This window comes from Mustela nivalis, assembly GCF_964662115.1.
Source record: "Mustela nivalis genome assembly, chromosome: 13".
In the NCBI taxonomy this organism is placed as follows: Eukaryota; Metazoa; Chordata; class Mammalia; order Carnivora; family Mustelidae; genus Mustela; species Mustela nivalis.
Window position 1 is genome coordinate 89,791,162 of NC_139032.1, and position 19,090 is coordinate 89,810,251.

Consider the following 19,090-nt stretch of genomic DNA (forward strand, 5'->3'; position numbering starts at 1 on the left):
GGGGGTTGGGGAAGCCAGCCTAGCCAGGCCAGGGCTGGCCACCTTCCTGGGTTACTGTATCCTGTGATCTGGGGGTGCTGGGCGTGAGCGGGCAGAGTCTCAGCACGCATGGGCGCTTGCAACCTGGCCATGTGGTCTGTAACTGGGGTGACGGGCAGGAGCCCACTCTCGGGGGACTTTCAGGGTAGAGACCCTCTTCCCTATGGGGGTTGGGAAGAAGTGGGGTCTGGGAGGGGAAGGCCCCTGGTGGAGTTTCGGGAGGTGGGACCGAGTGCCTGAACGGGGCAAGGAGAGAGGGTTGAGGGCTGGGTCGCCCAGCAGAAGTCACCCCTGGAGAGAGGGCCCAGGCCTGTGAGGCCCGGCCAGGGTCAGGGTCACGGTCACATCAGGGCTGGAGGGGTTTGGGCCACGCCAGGGTGGAAGGGGCCTGAGGCCTGAGGCCCAGAGGACCGGGGCATCCTCAGAGCAAGAGGCTGGAGCTGCAGTCTGGGCCCCAGCCCGGCCTGGCCTCCCGAGGGCCCATCGGCAGAGGGTCCCAGAGCACCGGTCCCGGTGCAGGCGGATCCAGGAGATCAGCAAGTCACTCACCCTCTGTGGCTTCAGCGTCCTCCTCTACAGACCGGAGGTCCCCCGGGAGGTGGGAGGAGGGGGAGCTCACGGAAGAAGGTCAACGGCTTGGGCTCCATCAGCCGGGGTGTCGCTGTCCTGCCCCCCGGTGTCCACGCCCGTGTACTGCAAGCAGTACAGAGGGGCCGTTTCCCCGGGGCCTGAGAGCAGGCCTCCTGAGGGGTTCTGGCACTTTCTGTTTTATTTATTTATTTATTTTGAGAGAGAGAGAAAATCTTAGGCAGGCTCCAGGCCCAGCACAGAGCCCAACAAAGGACTCGACCTCACGACCCTGAGATCATGACCTGAGCCCAAATCAAGAGTCGGACATTTTACCAACTGAGCCCCCAGGGCGCCCAGGTTCCGGCACATCTTCAGCAACAGCTAAGTGTGTCTAGACCCCACTGTCCCATGAGGCAGCCAGGAAGCCACCATGGCTATGCCTATTTAAATCAGTTAAAATTAAGTACAGTTTAAAAACCATCCCCTCGGCCGCACTGGCCGCCTTCCTGGTGCTCAGTGACCGGCTGCGGCTCGGGGCGCTGCGGCGGGCAGTGCGGGGACTGCGTGCCCAGCAGCATGAGATGGCGCGGCTCTGGAGAGGGGCGTGTTCAACAACTACATTTCCTGAGCACTTGCCATGTGCCCTGCACTGGGCCGAGAGCTCTCCTCGTGCCCCAGGGGCAGGGACCGGCACGACCAACCCCTGCTTCGGTCGTAAGCGAGGCTCTGAGGGCCCGTGCCGCATCCCTGCGCCCCACTGCCTCCCTGGGCTTTGTCCGTCCTGGGGCCGCAGAGCCCGAGACAAGGCCGCCGTCTCACCAGCTCACCCTGGGGACACACGCGACTGTACCCAGCACTCTTTATTGGCTCAGCTGAGTTCCCAGGAGGCCGGGGAGGGCATTAACTCATTTCCCTGCGGGACACCCCTTGCTCGGAGCCCATCAGGGGACTTTCTTGGGCAGAGGATTGACGATCCCGCTCTCTATGTGTTCGAACACCGTGTACGGGTCCTGGTCGGCGTTGAGCGCGATGGCGTGCGTGTAGAGCTCCTCCAGCTCCGAGCAGCTCCGGTAGAACAGCTCCATCTTCAGCCTGACTTGCTCTTCCGTGTCCTTCGGGTTCTGCAGGAGGCGCGCCTGGATTTCCACGGTCGGAGGGGGCTTGTACATGAGATGGTACCTGCGACACGGGGCGGGGGGAGCCGGTGACCTATGGGCTGGCCCGCAGCGCGAGGGAAGAAGGAGCCCTCTGTGCCGGCGCTGACCCGGTTGGCCACTGTCCCACCAGCAGCAAACACGGGCGGTCACCAGCTGGGTGCACAGCCTCGGCCGGGCCCTGGCACCGCAGGGACGCAGAGCGGGGGTCCTCCCGGGGGAGGGTGCGGGTCCGCGGCAGGTGGGCCAAGTAGACTATGCTGAGCCGCCACTTCCTGTCTTTCATTCCTCCCCTCCCCCCCCTCCTTCCCTCTCCGAACTCTGCTTATCAAGCCTCTGCTCTCTGCCCGCCATGCCATGAGTCTGCTATGGCAACGCGAGGCAAGACGGACGAAGTGGGCTCTGTGCTCCGAGCGCTTGGAGCTGACGGGGGGCGCGGGCTGTCGCAACAGCGAGTGTGAGCAGAGGACAGCCAGGGCCACAGACGGTCCCTGCAGGGAGGGGCCCGGGGCAGGGCAGCACGGAGGCCACTGGACTTGACGTGGGTCAGCGAGACCGTCCCCGGGCAGCAAGGATGAGAAGTCAGCCTGTAGTTTAGAAGAATCCCGGCTGTTCTCTCCCGCCCCTGCCCCCTCCCCCCTGAGTCTCTACCCGGAAACGTGGCCCTGGGTGCCGGGGACCATGGGAGCTTCTACCCCTTCGTGACTGGGCACTTGCGACTACGGTTCTGCTCCAACACGGCGATTGTACGGTCGGCCTGGGACTCGGGGTCAGCCCCCAGGTGAACGGGTTCCCGCGGCAGCCACCTCGGCGGTGGGCCTCCCCGTGAGAGCAGAGCCCTGTGCGCGTCCCCAGGACACCCGCCTGCCCAGGCCAGCCACGTCACATACTGGGGTCCGAACTGCTCCTCGGGACAGAGTGGGACGAAATTCCCAGCTACTCTTCCAGGCAGAGGGTCCACAGGCACTGCCCAGAGGAACAGACGGGAGGAACCCCCTTTCTCGAGCCTTCTGTCGGTGTCGCCCCCAGACCCAGCCAGCTGTGGCATCATCGGACAGCTAGACGGACAGGGGAGGCTCCCCAGCAGGCCTGAGCCCCGGAGCCCTCAGATGGCCAGCCGCCGGGAGGGAGCCGGGCACCAACCTCTCTCCCGTGACGGGGTCGATTCTCCTCAGGGTCAGCCGCTCAATGACAGAATCCAATGGCACATTCAGGAAAAACACCCTACGGGGAGAGAACAGCACCGCGGTCAGCCGGAGGGGACCCCAGGCTGGACTCTGGGCCCCTGACATGGGGGCCGGAGTCTTCCCTGCACGTGGCTGGAGCCTCAAGAACCCCCTTTCAGGGGCTCCGGCTACCAAACTCTCCAAGGTCGCCAGGGAGGGCGGCAGGCGGAGGCCTCCCCGCCACGGAAGCCTGGGCTAGAAGGCACCTCCAGCAGGGACGTGCCACATGACCTCGGGCCACTCACACAGCCTCTCCGAGACTCAGTTTCCTCAGCTGCAAAATGGCTAATGCCGGTTCCCTGGTGTTGGAGATCCGAGGACGGGGAGCGTGTGCTAAGCTCAGCGCAGGGTTTGCTCACTAGAATGTCCCTCTTGACACAGGACAGCCTTCCCGAGAGTTCAGGAGCCCTGGCAGCCGGGCCCTCCCAGAGAGCTGGGGTTGTTCTCAGCGCCCCGACTTTCTCTTTCGCACGGGAGCCCCGGACCCGGGGGAGCAGGGCCTTCGAAGCAAGCTGCCCGGATCAGAGCCCAGCAGAAGAGACATGGGGCCGTCTTCTGCTAACCTAGTCTCTCCTAAATCCTTACTGCAAATGGCCAAATACAAAACCTGCGGACAGGGTTTCTCAGTCAAGGTGATTTTGCCCCAAGAAGACGTCTGGCACTATATGGGACATCCGTGATGATCACGAGGGGCAGGGGAGCGGCCAGCATCCAGTGGGTGGAGGCCGGGGACAGCGCTCAGCATCCTGGGACGGACCAGAGCCGCCGCCACAAAGACTCATCCGGCCCCAATGTCAGTGGTGCGGGGTTGGCAGGTGGGATCGGGCGAAGGCCGGGCTGTCTGGGTGGGACGGTGGGTGGGGGTGATGTTCACGGCGAGCGCCCGCAGCTCTAATCCAGGCCGTGTCTTCTAGCGTAGAACCATCCCGTTTGTTTTTAAAGAATTAACTTCTGGGGGCGCCTGGGTGGCTCAGTGGGTTAAAGCCTCTGCCTTTGGCTCAGGTCATGATCTCAGTGTCCTGGGATCGAGCCCCACATCGGGTTCTCTGCTCAGCGGGGAGCCTGCTTCCCCCCTCTCTCTCTGCCTGCTTCTCTGCCTTTTTGTGATCTCTGTCAAATTAAAAAAAAAGAACTTCTGGAATATTCCATTGCTCACTCACTGCTCACTCATTCATCCTTTAATTAATCCATGCGTGCATTTATTGGATGCCTGCTGTGTGCCAAGCACTGCAGTAAGCTCCCAAGTTTACCAGCCTGCCATGCGGAACTGGAATACCAGATTCAATGGGGTCATTGTCACGGACATCTGGGTTCAATGACCAATGTGTGCACCTGCCACGGGGGACGACATTAGTGACAACAAGCGCTCCCTGTGTGCCCAAAGCCTTGTTCGCTTCACTTTCAAGTAAGTAAACGCAAACAAGAAGCAGCTCTAAGTGTGAGAAAAATGCGCACAGATGAGACTTCCTGCCCTCCCTCTTGGGGTGGTCTCTTTGGGATGGCCACGCTGCCTCCTCCAAGTTACAGAATGTAGAAGGCCTCCACCCTGGCCCAGAAATGCCGATTCGGCAGGCACCGGAGGGAGCCCAGTATTCCCCGAGCCTGGGATCCGCTGCCTGGGGGAGACCCCCAGCCCAGGACTCTGTGCCGGTGCCCTTGCGGATCCCGTGGCCCCTAGAATCAGAGGCAAACGGTTGACCAGGTGTATTTTCCGGGAGGGGATGTGTCCGTGAGTCTCAGATTCTCAAAGGGGCGCCATTTTTTAAGAAAATAAATGACTTTTTAAAATTTTTAACTGGAGCATAGTTGACACACAATGTTATGTGAGTTTCAGGCCACAACAATTAGAATTATGCTATGAACCATTCCTACAGCGAGCGAGTCACCACCAGAAGCTCTATTATGATACTATTGACGGTTCTCCCTACATCGCATCTCTCATCACGCAGACTTACGATTATTGTATAACTGGAGGTTCGCACCTCTCCATCTCCTTTGCCCATTTCGCCCATCCCCCCTTCTCTCCCCTCCCCTCTGGCAACCACCGGTTTGTTCTCTGCAGTTAGGAGTCTGTTTCTGGGTTTTGTTTGTTCGGTCATTTGTTCTGTCTTCTTTTGTTTAGATTCCACACATGAGTGAGATCATACAGGACCTGTCTTTCTCGGATTTATTTCACTTAGCATCGTTCCTTCTAGGTCCATCGGTTGTCATGAATGGAAGGTTCCATCCTTTTCTCTGGCTGCGTAATATTCCACAGTAGATCTATAGACCACGTTCTGTATCCAGGCATCACTGATGGACACTTGGGCTGTCTTCGGGTAAATACCCAGAAGCAGAATGACCGGGCCCTCTGCTAGTCCTATTTTTAATTTTTTAAGGAATCTTCATTCTGTTCTCCAGAGTGGCTGCACGAGCTTCCGTTCCCACCAACAGTGCGCAAGGGCTCCCCTTTCTCCCCTACCAACACCTGTTGTTCTTGTGTTTTTTATTTTAGCCATAATGACAGGCGTGAGGTGGGATCTCCTTGTGGTTTTGATTTGTGTTTCTCTGATGATGAGTGATGTGGAGCTCAGTCATGTGTCTGTCCACCATCCGGATGTCTTCTTCAGGAAAATGTCTGTTCAGGTCTTATGCTCAGTTTTAATTGCATTATTCATTTATTTGGTGTGGCGTCGTGGGGGTTCTTTAGATATCTTGGATATTAAGAAGGGCTAACAAGTTTCTTTCTTTTTTTTTTTTTGAGATTTATTTATTTATTTTTAAGAAGATTTTATTTATTTATTTATTTGACACAGACAGAGATCACAAGCAGGCAGAGAGGCAGGCAGAGAGAGACGAGGAAGCAGGCTCCCTGCCGAGCAGAGAGCCCGATGTGGGGCTCGATCCCAGGACCCTGGGATCCTGACCTGAGCCGAAGGCAGAGGCTTTAACCCACTGAGCCACTGGGAGAGCGAGAACGGAGCTGGAGCTGGCGGGAAAGTATCTCCAACAGACTCCCTGCTGAGCAGGGCTGGATCTCACAACCCTGAGATCGTGACCTGAGCTGAAATCAAGAGACGGTCCCCAAACCAAGGGAGCCATCCTGGCGCCCTGAAGGGCTGCCATTAAAATCTTTTAATGATTTTACTTATGTGAGAGAAAGAGCATAAGCGAAAGAGACAAATGGGGTGGGTGGGGGGAAGCAGACTCCGCTTTGAGCAGGGAGACTGATGTGGGGCTCGATCCCAGAACCCTGGGATCATGACCCGAGCCAAAGGTGGACGCTTAACCGACTGAGCCACCCAGGCACTCTGAGGGGTACCAATCCTTAAAGATGGTTCTGAGTCACTGATGTGAGTCAGAGCCTCCTGTTTGCTGAGATGAAGGACATGCCAAGGCCGAGTGAGGAGGGAGTGCAGCTGGGCCGCTCCCCATGCCACACATGGACACTCCTGCTTCCCTGGGCTTATAGATGCCTGCCGATGGGCCTGATGCCCCTGGCGGCCACCCTGGTCCTCTCTCATCCCTGTGCTGTGTATGAAGTTAACTCACCCCAGGGCTACAGGGCTGGGCATGGAGAAGGCCCAGGTGTGGCTCCTCCTGCCCACAGGAATTGGGTCAGGATGCAAGCTGATCCAAGCCAGGCCAATGAGAGGCTGCACCATGGCTTGCCACAAAGGAGCTTCCTTTCTGCTGGGGCTGCTAAGCTGATGGTGTGGGGCCTGGGGCTGTCTGGGGTCTGCACCCTGAGAGAGCCTACCTGAGAATGAAGCCCACCCCAAGAGAGAGGAGGGACACTGTTTGGGGCCCTGGATCAAGCTGTACCTGAAGCTGACGCATCCCTATTTCTCGGACATGAATACATAAACCTCTTCTTTTGCTTAAGCTGGCTTGAGTTTCTGCAGTTGTCCCCCAAAGGACACCTAATAGTCTCTTTGATGCCACTTGCTTCTGGAAAATGTGTAATTTTTTTTAAAAATGTGAGTCCCTGAGCCAAACACTCTCTCCTTCAAGGCACGTTCTCTCCCCCTGCCCTTCTTCTCTCAGCCTCATTTTGCCCACACTGTTTGCTTAGGCTTGCTTAGGTTTGCTTCTGTCCAGCTGCCCAGAAGCCCCTCTGATTCCCACTGAAAGCTGCAGCTGCCCCTCCACAGAGCGGGCGCGGCAGCTTCCCCTGCAGCCTGGGGGGCCAGGAGCCATGAAAACCCACTTCTTCCCAGCATTCTTGATAATGATTTCCATTCACAACGTGCTGCAAAGTAACAGCCTCCAAATAAAACATGCGAGATCGGGGAGCGTCTGAACACGGGAGCACAGGTGTTTCAACGAGCTTTTATCCCCCGCGCTCCAAACACGCTGGGCCCCCCTCCCGCCCCCGAGACTTGCGAGGCCCCAGCAGCAACACCGAAACACGGCTGTCACCGCGGCTGGCGGCTGGCGGCGCGGCTCTGGATGCCGACGCCAGTAGAAAGGAAGCCAGTTTGGAAATCCCTGATAATTGATGCTGTTTCGTAAACAAACAAGCCCCAATTGAAAGATTTTTAACCCAGCATATCAAGACTGCTTGTCGTCATTCAAGGGAATGGCTTGTGAAAGGCTGGCGAGATCAGAAGCACAAGGACACCAAACTGGTACTTGAAACAGGCGCTGGGAACAGCCTCGCTGGAGAAGGAGCCGTACTTCCGTGCCGGAAGCTTCCGCTTGCCCAGGGCCTGCAGCCGCCATGCAGGAGCCGGGTGGCGGGGCGGAGTGGGGAGCCCGAGCCGCTCTGCAGGGACGCGCGGTCCTGTGTGCACCTCGCCTGGCCGGGGTTTTGCGTTCTGCTGCTCGTTTCCTGTCCCACAGCCAGGAGAGGGGAACGGAGACCACCAAGACAGTCAAGAATGCCTACAGCAGGGTGGCGGGCAGCAGCACCCCTGCAGGGAGTGTGGGGGTGCCGGGACTCACCAGGGGCGGGATCTCCACCGCTTGAGGCCAGTAGAGGCCTCGGGAGGGAGGCGGAAGGTCCCCTGGGAGGCTTCTATTCCCTTGATACTCAGTGAGGTCCCCGATGCGCAGCCCCAGCCCCAACTGGGAGCTCAGCACCACCGCCCGCCCGCCCGCTGAATTGGGAGTGGACTTGTTCACAAGATCCGCAGTGACTCAAAGACACAACCAGGTGGAAGAAGTGCTGCCCCTTTCCGTGTTTCCAAGATTTGTCAGGAGGACTGGTCTGAAATACGGATTGTGCTCACGCCTCTCAGAGCTACCAAACCAAAGCCTCCAGGGGAGGGGCCAGGGGACCTGCCTGACCCGTATTTGTAAATACAGGTGCCGCCTGTGCTCAAGCAGGAGTGGGAACCACAGTGCTAATAATCCCAGGTGTCACCCTTGGCCACGCCCTGGACACATCAAAGGAGCTTCGAGAACACAGAGGTCTGGTCCCCGACCTCCCAAGAGATCCAGCTGTAATCGGCCAAGGTGAGACCCGGGAGTGGAGATTTTTAAAACCTCCCCAAGCAACTCTAGTATGTGGTCAAGGCTAAGAACTAGTCAGTGCTCTGATCCGATCTGCTCAGTGTATAAAAGGGGGAAACTGAGTCCCAGAGAGGCCAGGGCTCATCTTCCGTCACCCAGGGCAGCTGGGATCTCATGGTGCCCCTTCCAGCCACTTTGTCCGAGGCTCTGTGTGGGGAGCAGAGAAAGCGTTTTTCTCAAAGGCCTTGACACTTATCATCTGAAATTTATCCAGAGCTAAATTCTCTGAAACTTGAGGGATGGAACTTTCTGGGAACCCATGCACAGATTCGGTAAATTGAGAGGCTACACAGCGACAGACAGACCCTTGTTAACCTCTTGATTCCAAGCAATAAGGCTCCACTGGGGGCAACACTCTACACAAAGCATCACGGTTTGACCATAACGAGGCTCCACTTCGCCCTCGCCGGGCGGCCAGCACAAAACCCAGCAGGTAACGAGTGTCTCGAGGATGTGGGATGCTTGTGCCTTGCGAGTGGGAAGGTGAAATGGTGTGTCCACTGTGGACGTTGTCCTGGCCAACACAGGGTCCTGTGAGTCCGCCAGTCCACTGCGGAGCGCATATCCAGAACGAGGGAAAGCGGCCGCTGCAACAGACCTCTGCCCGCCCACGTCCGCAGCGGCTTTATGCCCAGGAGCCGACAGCCGGGGATTACCCAGACGTCCGTGGGCGGGTGACTACATTAACAAAATGCAGGGTAGACACACAAGAAAGTACTATTTGGCCTGAAAAGGGAATGAAATCCTGGCACCTGCTACCGTGTGGATGAACTGAAGACACGACCCTTGGCGAAGTCGGTCAGACGCAGGAGGATGTCTGCTGTTTGGTTGCCTTTCTATGAGGCATCCAGGAACCCAACGCACAGAGACAGAACACACAGCGGTGGGCGCCAGGGGATGGGGAGCGGGGCGGGGGTTAGTGTCTGACGGGGACAGAATTCCAGCTGAGGCAGCGGAGAGCAGCTCCGGGCGTGGAGGGTGGTGAGGTCACTGCACTGTGACTGTCCTTCCTGCTATCCATCTCGATACTTAAAAATGGCTAAAAGAGTAAATTTTACATTAAGTATATTTTATCTCAGTAAAACATAAGTGCTATGATGCACTTTATAGATGTAATGGTGAAGGCAGGGGGAGGGGTGGTTCTTTGGCCTTGAATAAGCTTACCACTTAATGAGGTTCTTTTTTTTTTTTAAGATTTTATTTATTTATTTGACACACAGAGAGAGAGAGAAAGAGAGAGAGATCACAGGTAAGCAGAGAGGCAGGCAGAGATAGAGAGGGAAGCAGGCTCCTTGCTGAGTGGAGGGCCCAAAGCAGGGCTCAATGTGGGGCTCAATCCCAGGACCCCGAGATCATGACCTGAGATGAAGGCAGAGGCTCAACCCACTGAGCCACCCAGCTGCCCCTAATGAGGTTCTTTTTTTTTTTTTTTTTTAAGATTTTATTTATTTATTTGACAGACAGATCACACGTAGGCAGAGAGAGAGGGGGAAGCAGGCTCCCCGCTGAGCAGGGAGCCCGATGTGGGGCTCCATCCCAGGACCCTGAGATCATGACCTGAGCCAAAGGCAGAGGCTTTAACCCACTGAGCCACCCGGGCGCCCTCTAATGAGGTTCTTAATATGCACCTGGGGACAAATAAATGGACAGGCCAAAGAATATGAACCATAGGATAGTACTAATTCTAAAGTAACAATGGTGCCACTGCTGCACAAACACTCAGAAACCAGAGGAGGAGGGAAGAGAATCTGCTTTTTGGGGCAGCCTTTTCCCGATACCCCAAACCAGACAAAGACTGCAGGAAACCATAAACCAGTATCATTCAAGAATATGGAAGTGAGAACACTCAATAAAATGTTCACAAACTGAATCTAGCAACATATGAAGTATGCAAGTAAGTGTGGGTTTGCCTGGGAATGAAAGTCAAAACATCCAAAAATCAATCAGTGTACTTGACCCGACTATAGTAGAGAAGAAAAACTGTACACTCATCTCAACAGGTGTAGGAAAAGGACTTAACAAGATTTTCACAGCAATTCCTGATAAATACTCCAAGCAAATTAGAAATAGAAGGTAACTTCCCCACCCCAATAAAGGATATTTACAAAAAAAAAAAAAAAAACCCTACAGCTAACATCGTATTTAATGGTGAAAGACTCAATGCTTTCCTCTAAGACTGGGAACAGGGCAGGGTTGTCTATTCTCACCAGTGCTATTCAACATCATACCAGAAAACCTGTTTAATGCAATATGACAAGAAAAGGGAATAAAGTGCATTCAAGTTGAAAGGGAAGAAATAAAATTCTCTATTTGTAGATGACATAATCATCCTAATACAAGTACCAAAGAATCTTCACAAAGGTTACTCTAACTAATGAGTAAGTTTAGTGAACTCACAGGGTACAAAACCAATGTGCAAAAAATAAGTTGATTCTCAAGGTACCAGCAACAAACAACTGGAAACTGAGATTTTAAAGTACATTTACAGGGGCACCTGGGTAGTTCAGTCCATCAAGCGTCTGCCTTCAGCTCATGTCATGGTCTTAGAGTCCTGAGATTGAGCCCCACATTGGGCTCCCTGCTCAGCGGGGAACCTGCTTCTTCCTCTCTCTCGGCCCTTCCCCCCTCATTCTCTCCCTCAAATAAATTTTTAAAAACCCCCTTTAAAAAAAAAAAAAAGTACTGGGACACCTGGGTGGCTCAGTGGATTAAGCCTCTGCCTTCAGCTCAGGTCATGATCTCAGGGTCCTGGGATCGAGACCCGCATCCTGCTCTCCACTCAACGGGGAACTTGCTTCTCCCCTCTCTCTCTGCTTGCCTCTCTCCCTGCCAAATAAGTAAAATCTTTAAAAAATAAAATAAAGGGACGCCTGGGTGGCTCAGTTGGTTAAGCAGCTGCCTTCGGCTCAGGTCATGATCCCAGCGTCCTGGGATCGAGTCCCACATCGGGCTCCTTGCTCAGCAGGGAGCCTGCTTCTCCCTCTGCCTCTGCCTGCCATTCTGTCTGCCTGTGCTCGCTCTCTCCCCCTCTCTCTCTCTGATAAATAAATAAAATCTTTAAAAATAAAAAATTAAAAAGTACCATTTGGAATAGGATAAAAATGGAATACACGTAAAGCTAACAAAATAAGATCTGTGCGCTGAAAACGACAAAACCCTGATGAAAGAAATCCGACTTAACTAAATAGGGAGTTATACCATGTTCATGGACTCAGAGATTCAATATTGTTAATATGTTAATCCTCCCCAAATTATAGATTCAGTTAATTCCTACCAAAATTCCAACAAGGTTTTTTGAAGATTCTACACAAGTTCACTCTCAAAGCTACATGCAGAGTGTTTCTGGAAGAGACCTGGCTTCAGCAAGGTAGAAGGAGAGCTAATTGATTTCAAGGTCTTCAAGGATTTCAAAGCTGTATAGTCAGGATAATGAGTGTTAGTGAGAGGTTAGACACATAGATTAAAGGAACAGAACAGAGCCCAGTAATAGACTCTCAACAAATATGGCCAATTACTTTTCAGCAAAAGTGCCAGCACAATACAATTCAATGGATAAAAGTGGTTTTTCACCCAGTGGGGCTGGAACAATTAGACACCCAAATGCAAATAATGATAATAATAACCTTGACCCAAACCTCATACCATACCCAAAATCTAAGTCAACACAGGTCATAAACCTAAATATAAAACCCAACACTACGGTACTTCTTGGAGAAGATCTTTGTGACCCTGTGTTAAAGATTTCCTAGATACGACAGCAAAATCATGACATGTAAATGAAAAAAATTGAAGTTAGAGCACATTAAAAATTTCTGCTCTTCAAAAGACATTAAGAAAATGAAAGATCTACCACAAACCAGGAGAACATATTTGACAAATGTAGACCTGCATAAAGGATTTGTACCCAGAATACGTAAAAGCGTGAATTACGTGCACGATCAATGACATATGGAAGGAGACACACACAGATCCCTAACTGCCCTGTATTTCCAAATTTGATCCTGAAATTGGGAAAGTCTGATCTAGGGAAACAGTTTCCTGATAAAAGCTCCAACTGCCTCCCCTGTCTGCTATTTCTGTTCGGTCTGCTGAGCCCACGGGGAGGCAGCGGTGCCATCCTAGCTTTCTGCGAAGCCTGGCCTCAGCCTCTTTCCAAGGCTGGGACACTGGCAGAGCTCACGCTTCTGTGACTGCTTCTATGCTGCAGTGACTTCCGTGGCTTCAGTATAATCGAGTGGACTTCCCTCCAGGGGAATTTGGCAAAGGCCACCCCTGAAGCGGGGAATGCAAAGTGACACCACGCCTTAACACTTGTGACGGTCTGCTCGTCTTTAACTAGAACGTGCGCAAGGGGCGCCCAGAGAGGTTGCAACATTGAAGCCATTGCAAAACCGTCCTCGTATGCCGGCAGCCCATGGGCACAAAGTGGAGTGACCACTTTTTACAGACATGTCAAAACAAGACCTCCTCATAGTCTAAGGGCAGAGAGAGGTGGCATCTGTGTCTCGAAACAGCCACATTGGGGGCTGGGGAGAAGGAGCAAGTGAATTATGCAGAGACTATCAAAATCTAAAAAAATGAAAGCTGGGCCACATGTAGGAGGAGTCACACCTCGGAACATGCGAGGCCTGAGCTCTCTGAGGGCAGGCACTGGGGTTGCCTTGTCGGCAACCTTTGTCCAGGACATGTGCTAAGGGCCAAACAAGCACATAGTGAACGGGCGGTGGTTGGTTGCAATGCAGGGGATGCCTGACGGAGAAGCACCCCGGCATGGGGACCGCCCCCCGACCCCGTCCTGAGTCACGGAGCCAGGCTGCAGCTGCCCGCACAGCTGTCGTGCGATGCGCCCAGGGGAGCACAGTGTGGGAGAGTTTGGACACACACCCTCCCTGGCGTCTCCAACGGTCCATGGCCAGAGCAGTACAATTTTCACTCTGTGTATTTTTTACTCCGACACGTGTCCAATTTGAACACAAAAGGCCAGACGTCGCCGCCGCATCTGAAAACCCCGTGCATCGTGCCTCCTGCCCTCCGGCGGCAGCTGCGGGCTGCCCTCGCTGCCTGCTCCCCACTCCTTCAAAAAAGAGGCTCCCGCTGGCCATTTTTTGTTTAAAACTGTGCATAATTGATAATGGCAAATCTACCCGGCTGGGTCTAAAATCTCTCCGGGGCAAGAGAACACTCTCCGTGGCTGTCATTAACTGGGAAATTAGCGGCTCGCCTGGCAGCTTCCCAGGCGCGGCACAAAGCGCGCCGGGCTGGTTTGAGCGGAATGACCCAGGGATCAGATCCCCGCATAACCGCTCTCCATTTTAAAGTCGTCTTAAAATTTCTGCCTCCTTCACTACCGGGAAAAAAAGAGTAATTCCTTCGCACACCGCCACCCAGATGCTCCCGCGACAGTCATGAAATGCAAATCACTGGAGCAGAAACTTCTGCAAACTTTTCCCAAAGAGAAAGGTGCATGCGTCGAGGGCAAAGACGACAGGAGGCGCGCGAAACGCTGGCGGGAGCTGGGCCCGGGTGCGCCAGCCACGACCCCCTCTGTGTCAGCCGCTCTCAGCCTGGAGACACAGGGACGACCTCTCTTCGGGGTCTTTCTGGCTGCAGGCAGGCCCTGAGTCCAACTCATGTCCCAACGCGTCCCCCGCTCTGAGCACTCACCCGCGCCACCCGCGCCCACGCTGCCCCAGCCCCCGGCCATCCGCTCCAGGTTCGCAGTGTCGCGTGGCCACACGTGTCCACGAGTGCAGTCCGGGTCCACACGGATCACTCCCTTCTCCCCTGGCCGCCCTTCTGCTCCAGGTCTGTGTTTGAGAGGGCCTGGCTCACGACCCAGCTGATTTCCTCCGAGCACTCACGACACGATGTTCCTGAAAGTTCCTGGAAACCCGCCGTCTTCCTCAGGCACTGCCGGACCACCCACACCTTCTAGCTTGTACCCAGAGCGTCTGCGTGTGGCCGCACCAACCACCTGCTGGCTCAGGGCCCCTCCGACAGGGAAGGGACATTGTTCCACACTGACTGGCACCGAAGCCCGCCAGCGTGGACGCCCGTCCAGACTCCCTGGTCGGCAGCGGTCCCAAAAGAACATCCGAGCTGGCGGACTTTGTCGGTGCCCCGTGGCGCGTCTCATTCCCTCCTATGGCCAAGCGGTGTTCCGTATGGGCAGACCTCGTTTCGGTCAGCCTTTCAGCAGCTGGTGGACGTTGGCGCCCAAGCTTCTGAACAAGGGCATACGGTTGCGGGCCCGGCTGTCCCGCCCGGTGCTGCCGCCCTCATGCGAGCCTTGCCCTGGAGCTCACGGCGGGGCTGGTGGAGCGCAGGCAGGGCCGGCCTCCTGACCCCAGGGCTCCCCTGCGCCATCCTGCTTCAGCCCCTCGTCCTGGTTCGGCTGTCAGCGTCTCATCAAGCTTTCTATCATCTTGACTCGGTCTCAGCGTCTGCTTCCTGGAGAACCCAGTCGGTGACATACGGCCCGTGAGGGGTCAGGAGGCTGGCCGTCCTCAGTCCTCTCGAATGAGCGGCAGTTTCCCATTCCCACGGGGCCGCCGCCACACTGTCAGCTCCCAAGGGTAGGGGTGCAGCGCTCCTGGGGCAGGAGAGTGTGGGGGGCGGCCGAGACGTGGGCTCTCAGAGCAGGAAGATCGGGGTTCAAATTCTAGCCTCCCCTTCTGGGTCACCGCAGGCAGCCCTTTTACCCTCTGAGTGTCCCTGTATGAGGATGACAAGGACATAGGACCTCACAGGCCTGTTTCACAGATTAAATACGAAAATCCACGCCCAGTTTTGAGTATACGGCAACGAAATTATATCCATCCACATGGGCCGACGGTGCCAGACGCTCTTCTGAGACCGGACGGACCTGTGGTCAGCTCCTCGCACAGCCTTACAAGGGGACATTATCCTGTCTGCGACCGCAGCTGAGAAAACGGACGGACAGAGAAGCTCAGTCACCCGCCAACACCAGCTCCGACACGGCTGTGACGGCTGATTTTTTTTTTTTTTAAGGTTTATTTATTTGACAGACAGATATCATACTGGGTGGGACAGGGGGGAAGCAGGCTCCCTGCTGAGCAGAGAGCCCAATGCGGGACTCAATCCCAGGACCGTGAGGTCATGACCTGAGCTGAAGGCAGAGGCTTTTAACACACTGAGCCACCAGACGTCCCAATATTTTATTTATTTGAGAGAGAGAGAGAGTGAGCGAGCAAGAGTGGGGGTGGGAGGGGGAGAGAGAGAAGCAGACTCCCTGCTGAGCAGGGAGCCCAATGCGGGACTCAAATTCCAGGACTCTGGGATCCTGACCTGAGCTCAAGGCAGACGCTTAGCCGACTGAGCCACCCAGGTGCCCATGATGGTTGATTTAGCTTGAATGATGGTGTTAGCTTGAATGGACCACAGGGCACCAGATATTTGGTCAAACATTTTTCTGGGTGCAGCTGTGAGAGTGGTTTGGAGATTATCATTTACACAGGGGAACAGAAGGAAGCAGACTGCCTTCCCGGCTGTGGGTGGGCCTCATCCAATCAGTTGAAGGCATGAATAGAACAAAAAGGTTGACCCTCCCGAGTAAGGGAGAATTCCTCCTCTCTGATGGCCTTCAAGAGGGGAAAGGACTTCTTCCTGTCTTCAGATCCAGTGAGGTGGGGTGGGATCCACACTTGTGCAACCTCATCCCGCAGGCTTCGGACCCCTTCAGAACAAAGTCTCTGTCTTCTGTCTCTTCCTGGGTCTCAAGCCTTCCAGCTCCTGCTAACTCACCCCACAGAGCTTGGGAGTTGCCAGTCTCTGTATCACATGAGCCAAGGTTCTATAATAAATCTTTTTTCTCTGTGTCCAGGACACATCTTCTTGGTTCTGTTTCTCTGGAAACCCTAACGCAGTGGCAGAGCCAGGATTCAAACCCAGGCAGCCCACTCTGGTGTCCACGTGGCTGACCGCCTCAATCTGTTGTGAATTTGCTAAAAGAGGAAGGAAGCGGGGGGGGGGGGGGGGGGGGAGGGGAAAGGGGGGGAGGAGGAAAAAGGGGATGGGGGGGAGGGGGAGAGGTAGGTCTCGGCCTCCCACTGCTCAGCGCAGACCACAGACTCTGAGGCGTGGTTGAGCTCTGGTTCTCCGGGTTCAGAGCCATCTGGAGTCAATGGCATCCTTCTCCGCTTCAAGCAGGCCAGTGAAAAGGGACTCGAGTCAGGGAACAGGGCAGATGCCAGGCAGGCCGCCTCTGTGCTCGCAGCCCAACCCACCGCCAGACCAGCCCGTGGCGCTGCTCTAGGAGCCGGACTTGGCTTCAAGGACCAGAGAGCTGGGTGTGGAAGATCTGGACCCTTGGGCCCCGTCCTTGTCACCAGTCCCCCGAGACAGGGAGGAGAGGGAGGAGCCGGTGAATCCATTTCGAGCTTCCCTTTCTCAGAGCCACTCTCCGCCAGTGAGGAGCACGATGTTAAAATGTGTCCCTGCTGACGCCTCAGCCTCGCGGCTTCTCTGCCCGCGGTCAGAAGCTCCATTCTGGATTCTCCCACTCTACATTTTAAGGGGCCGCAGAGAAGCTTCTGTTTTAACCCCTTCCACGGCTGGGGTTTTCCTCCACGAATCTCTCCCTCTAAACGTGGTTCACTAAGCAGATGCCATGCTAAGCCTTTGGCTTTCCTTAGCCACTATCCCCATCATCATCGGGGCCTTCCAAGGCTTACGTACTCGCTGCACGCCAGGCAGCTGCACGAAGCATGTGACACACACGCGTTGTCCCGTGTAATCCTCGCAGGAAGCACATGACCCCAGTCCTGTGATCCTGCCCATTGCAAGGGTGAACACCTCGCAGGCCCCCGGGGGGTTAGGTGATGCCGCAGGCTGGGCTCCAGGTCTGGCCGCGCTAGGACCCTCCTTCCTATTTGTAAAATAATTCGGCTTCATGCCCTGCGGTTTTAGAGTATCACGAGGCTTCTGCTGAGAATCAGGGCCCCGGAAAGTGAGCCCTGGAGCAATTTAGGAGGCAGCCAGTGCGGGGGGGGGGGGGGCACCCCGGCCTCAAGGTTCATGGGATCCGCCTCAGACCCCCCATGGACCGAAGCCACCACCTCATCTGTGTGGCCCCCCCATTCCCCGGTGCTTGGACCCCCCTCCTCGGCGCCTCATGGGGACACCGAGCACAGCTGCCTCTCAGGGTTAAAGATAAATCACGTGGATTCCAGAAGCTCCTTCATCCCCAATCACAGCTGCCTTGCCTAAGGAATCCGCCACCGTGTTTGTTAAACCCACACTTTAATTACTCCAAAATTATGTTAAATCCTTGCATAAATACTGCAGGGGCATCTTCCGAAGAATTTCATTACAGCGCGTTGGGTTACTGCCAGAGCTCTCAGTGAAAAAGTAAGAGGAGAACAGACACATGCAAAAAGGATAGATATTGTTTTCAAGATAAAAAGGCAAGGGGGTTAGCCTTTGTCAGATCACCCGGGTGTCAAAGAGAAGCTGACTCCTGGGAGCAGAAATCTCCCATTTTACAGACTGAAGGGGAAAAGCAATCCCCTCTGCCCTCCGATCCAATAGGTGTTTACTTCTCGAAAAACCTGAATCTGATTAAATATTAACCACCAGTGGTATTAATTAACGGGGAAAAGTCCATCAAGAGAACCCCAATATGTTTACAGTGTCCTCGGGAAACTGGGAAAATTCACAATCAAGTGTGTAAATGTTCTAAAAAAGGGTCCTGAATATTTTATGAATATTTGTCATAAAACAGAAATAATAACCACTGTGCAGAGCTATTAGAATTAATATTTATGCTGCCCGCCATGAAATATTCATGGGGACAGAGAAAGGGGGGCCCGTAAGACAAGAATTAATTTACATTGGGCTCGGTTTACCCGCTGGCTTGATGTTTAAAGACGGTTGACAAGCCTCCGTATGAATCCGCCAGTCACTTCCCGCAGTCGGTGGAGTGGAGGGGGTGGGCGCCGGGTCCGGGCGGCTGACAGCTCACAGATTGAGTTTCTGACAGCCCTTAAAAATCCTAAACGGCCCCCCACCTTTTCTTCCTTATCCCATTGCCCAAGGCGCCCTGTTCTGCCACCGTTCATCCGATCTCCCCTTCCATCTGCTGAAATTAACGAATTAATGAGCGCGATACGCTGTACAGTGGGGCCCTATGAATGTTTACAGGCGATTAAATTATAATGCGGGACGGCTGTATAATTCATGAACCAATTAAAGGAAGTGTTAGTTGATTTGATGGGATGAGGACGTACAAAATGCATTTAACTAATGGGGAGCCACGGGCTGCCGAGGGCCGGCTCCCTCTCTCGGATTACGCGGCTAATTGCTGCACTTTATGGGGCTGTCACTGATAGCCATGCATATTTCATTGTTCTCAAATACTTCAATTGTGTGCATCCGTGTCGCCGCTGTAATACGGAGAAGCTGGGCCAAACTTGGCTGTAGTTACAGTGGCCCGGCTGAGGCCTCGGCTTGGAACCGGAGCCCCGGCGTCGGGTGTCTCCGCCATTAGGTGATTAAAAGGGCTCAGGATGCGACCAGCTTTTGTTTTACTGACAATTCCGGGTGCTGACTTCATGACGGTGGCAGCCCTGGGGCCCTGACCCCCTT

General features: G+C 54.7%; 1 protein-coding gene across 2 annotated transcripts in view; it reads right to left on the bottom strand.

Annotated features, from left to right (window-relative positions):
• Positions 1 to 1,451: 1,451 nt before the first annotated feature.
• Positions 1,452 to 19,090, bottom strand: part of AK8 (adenylate kinase 8) — a 117,419-nt gene continuing 99,780 nt past the window's right edge. For both annotated transcript variants that reach the window (XM_082696132.1, XM_082696133.1), the window contains exons 12-13: positions 2,907 to 2,987; positions 1,452 to 1,788 (exon numbers count right to left, since the gene is read on the bottom strand). In XM_082696132.1, coding sequence (XP_082552258.1) covers positions 1,551 to 1,788; positions 2,907 to 2,987 — 319 coding nt within the window. In that variant the 3' untranslated portion in view covers positions 1,452 to 1,550. The remainder of the gene's footprint in view (positions 1,789 to 2,906; positions 2,988 to 19,090) is intronic.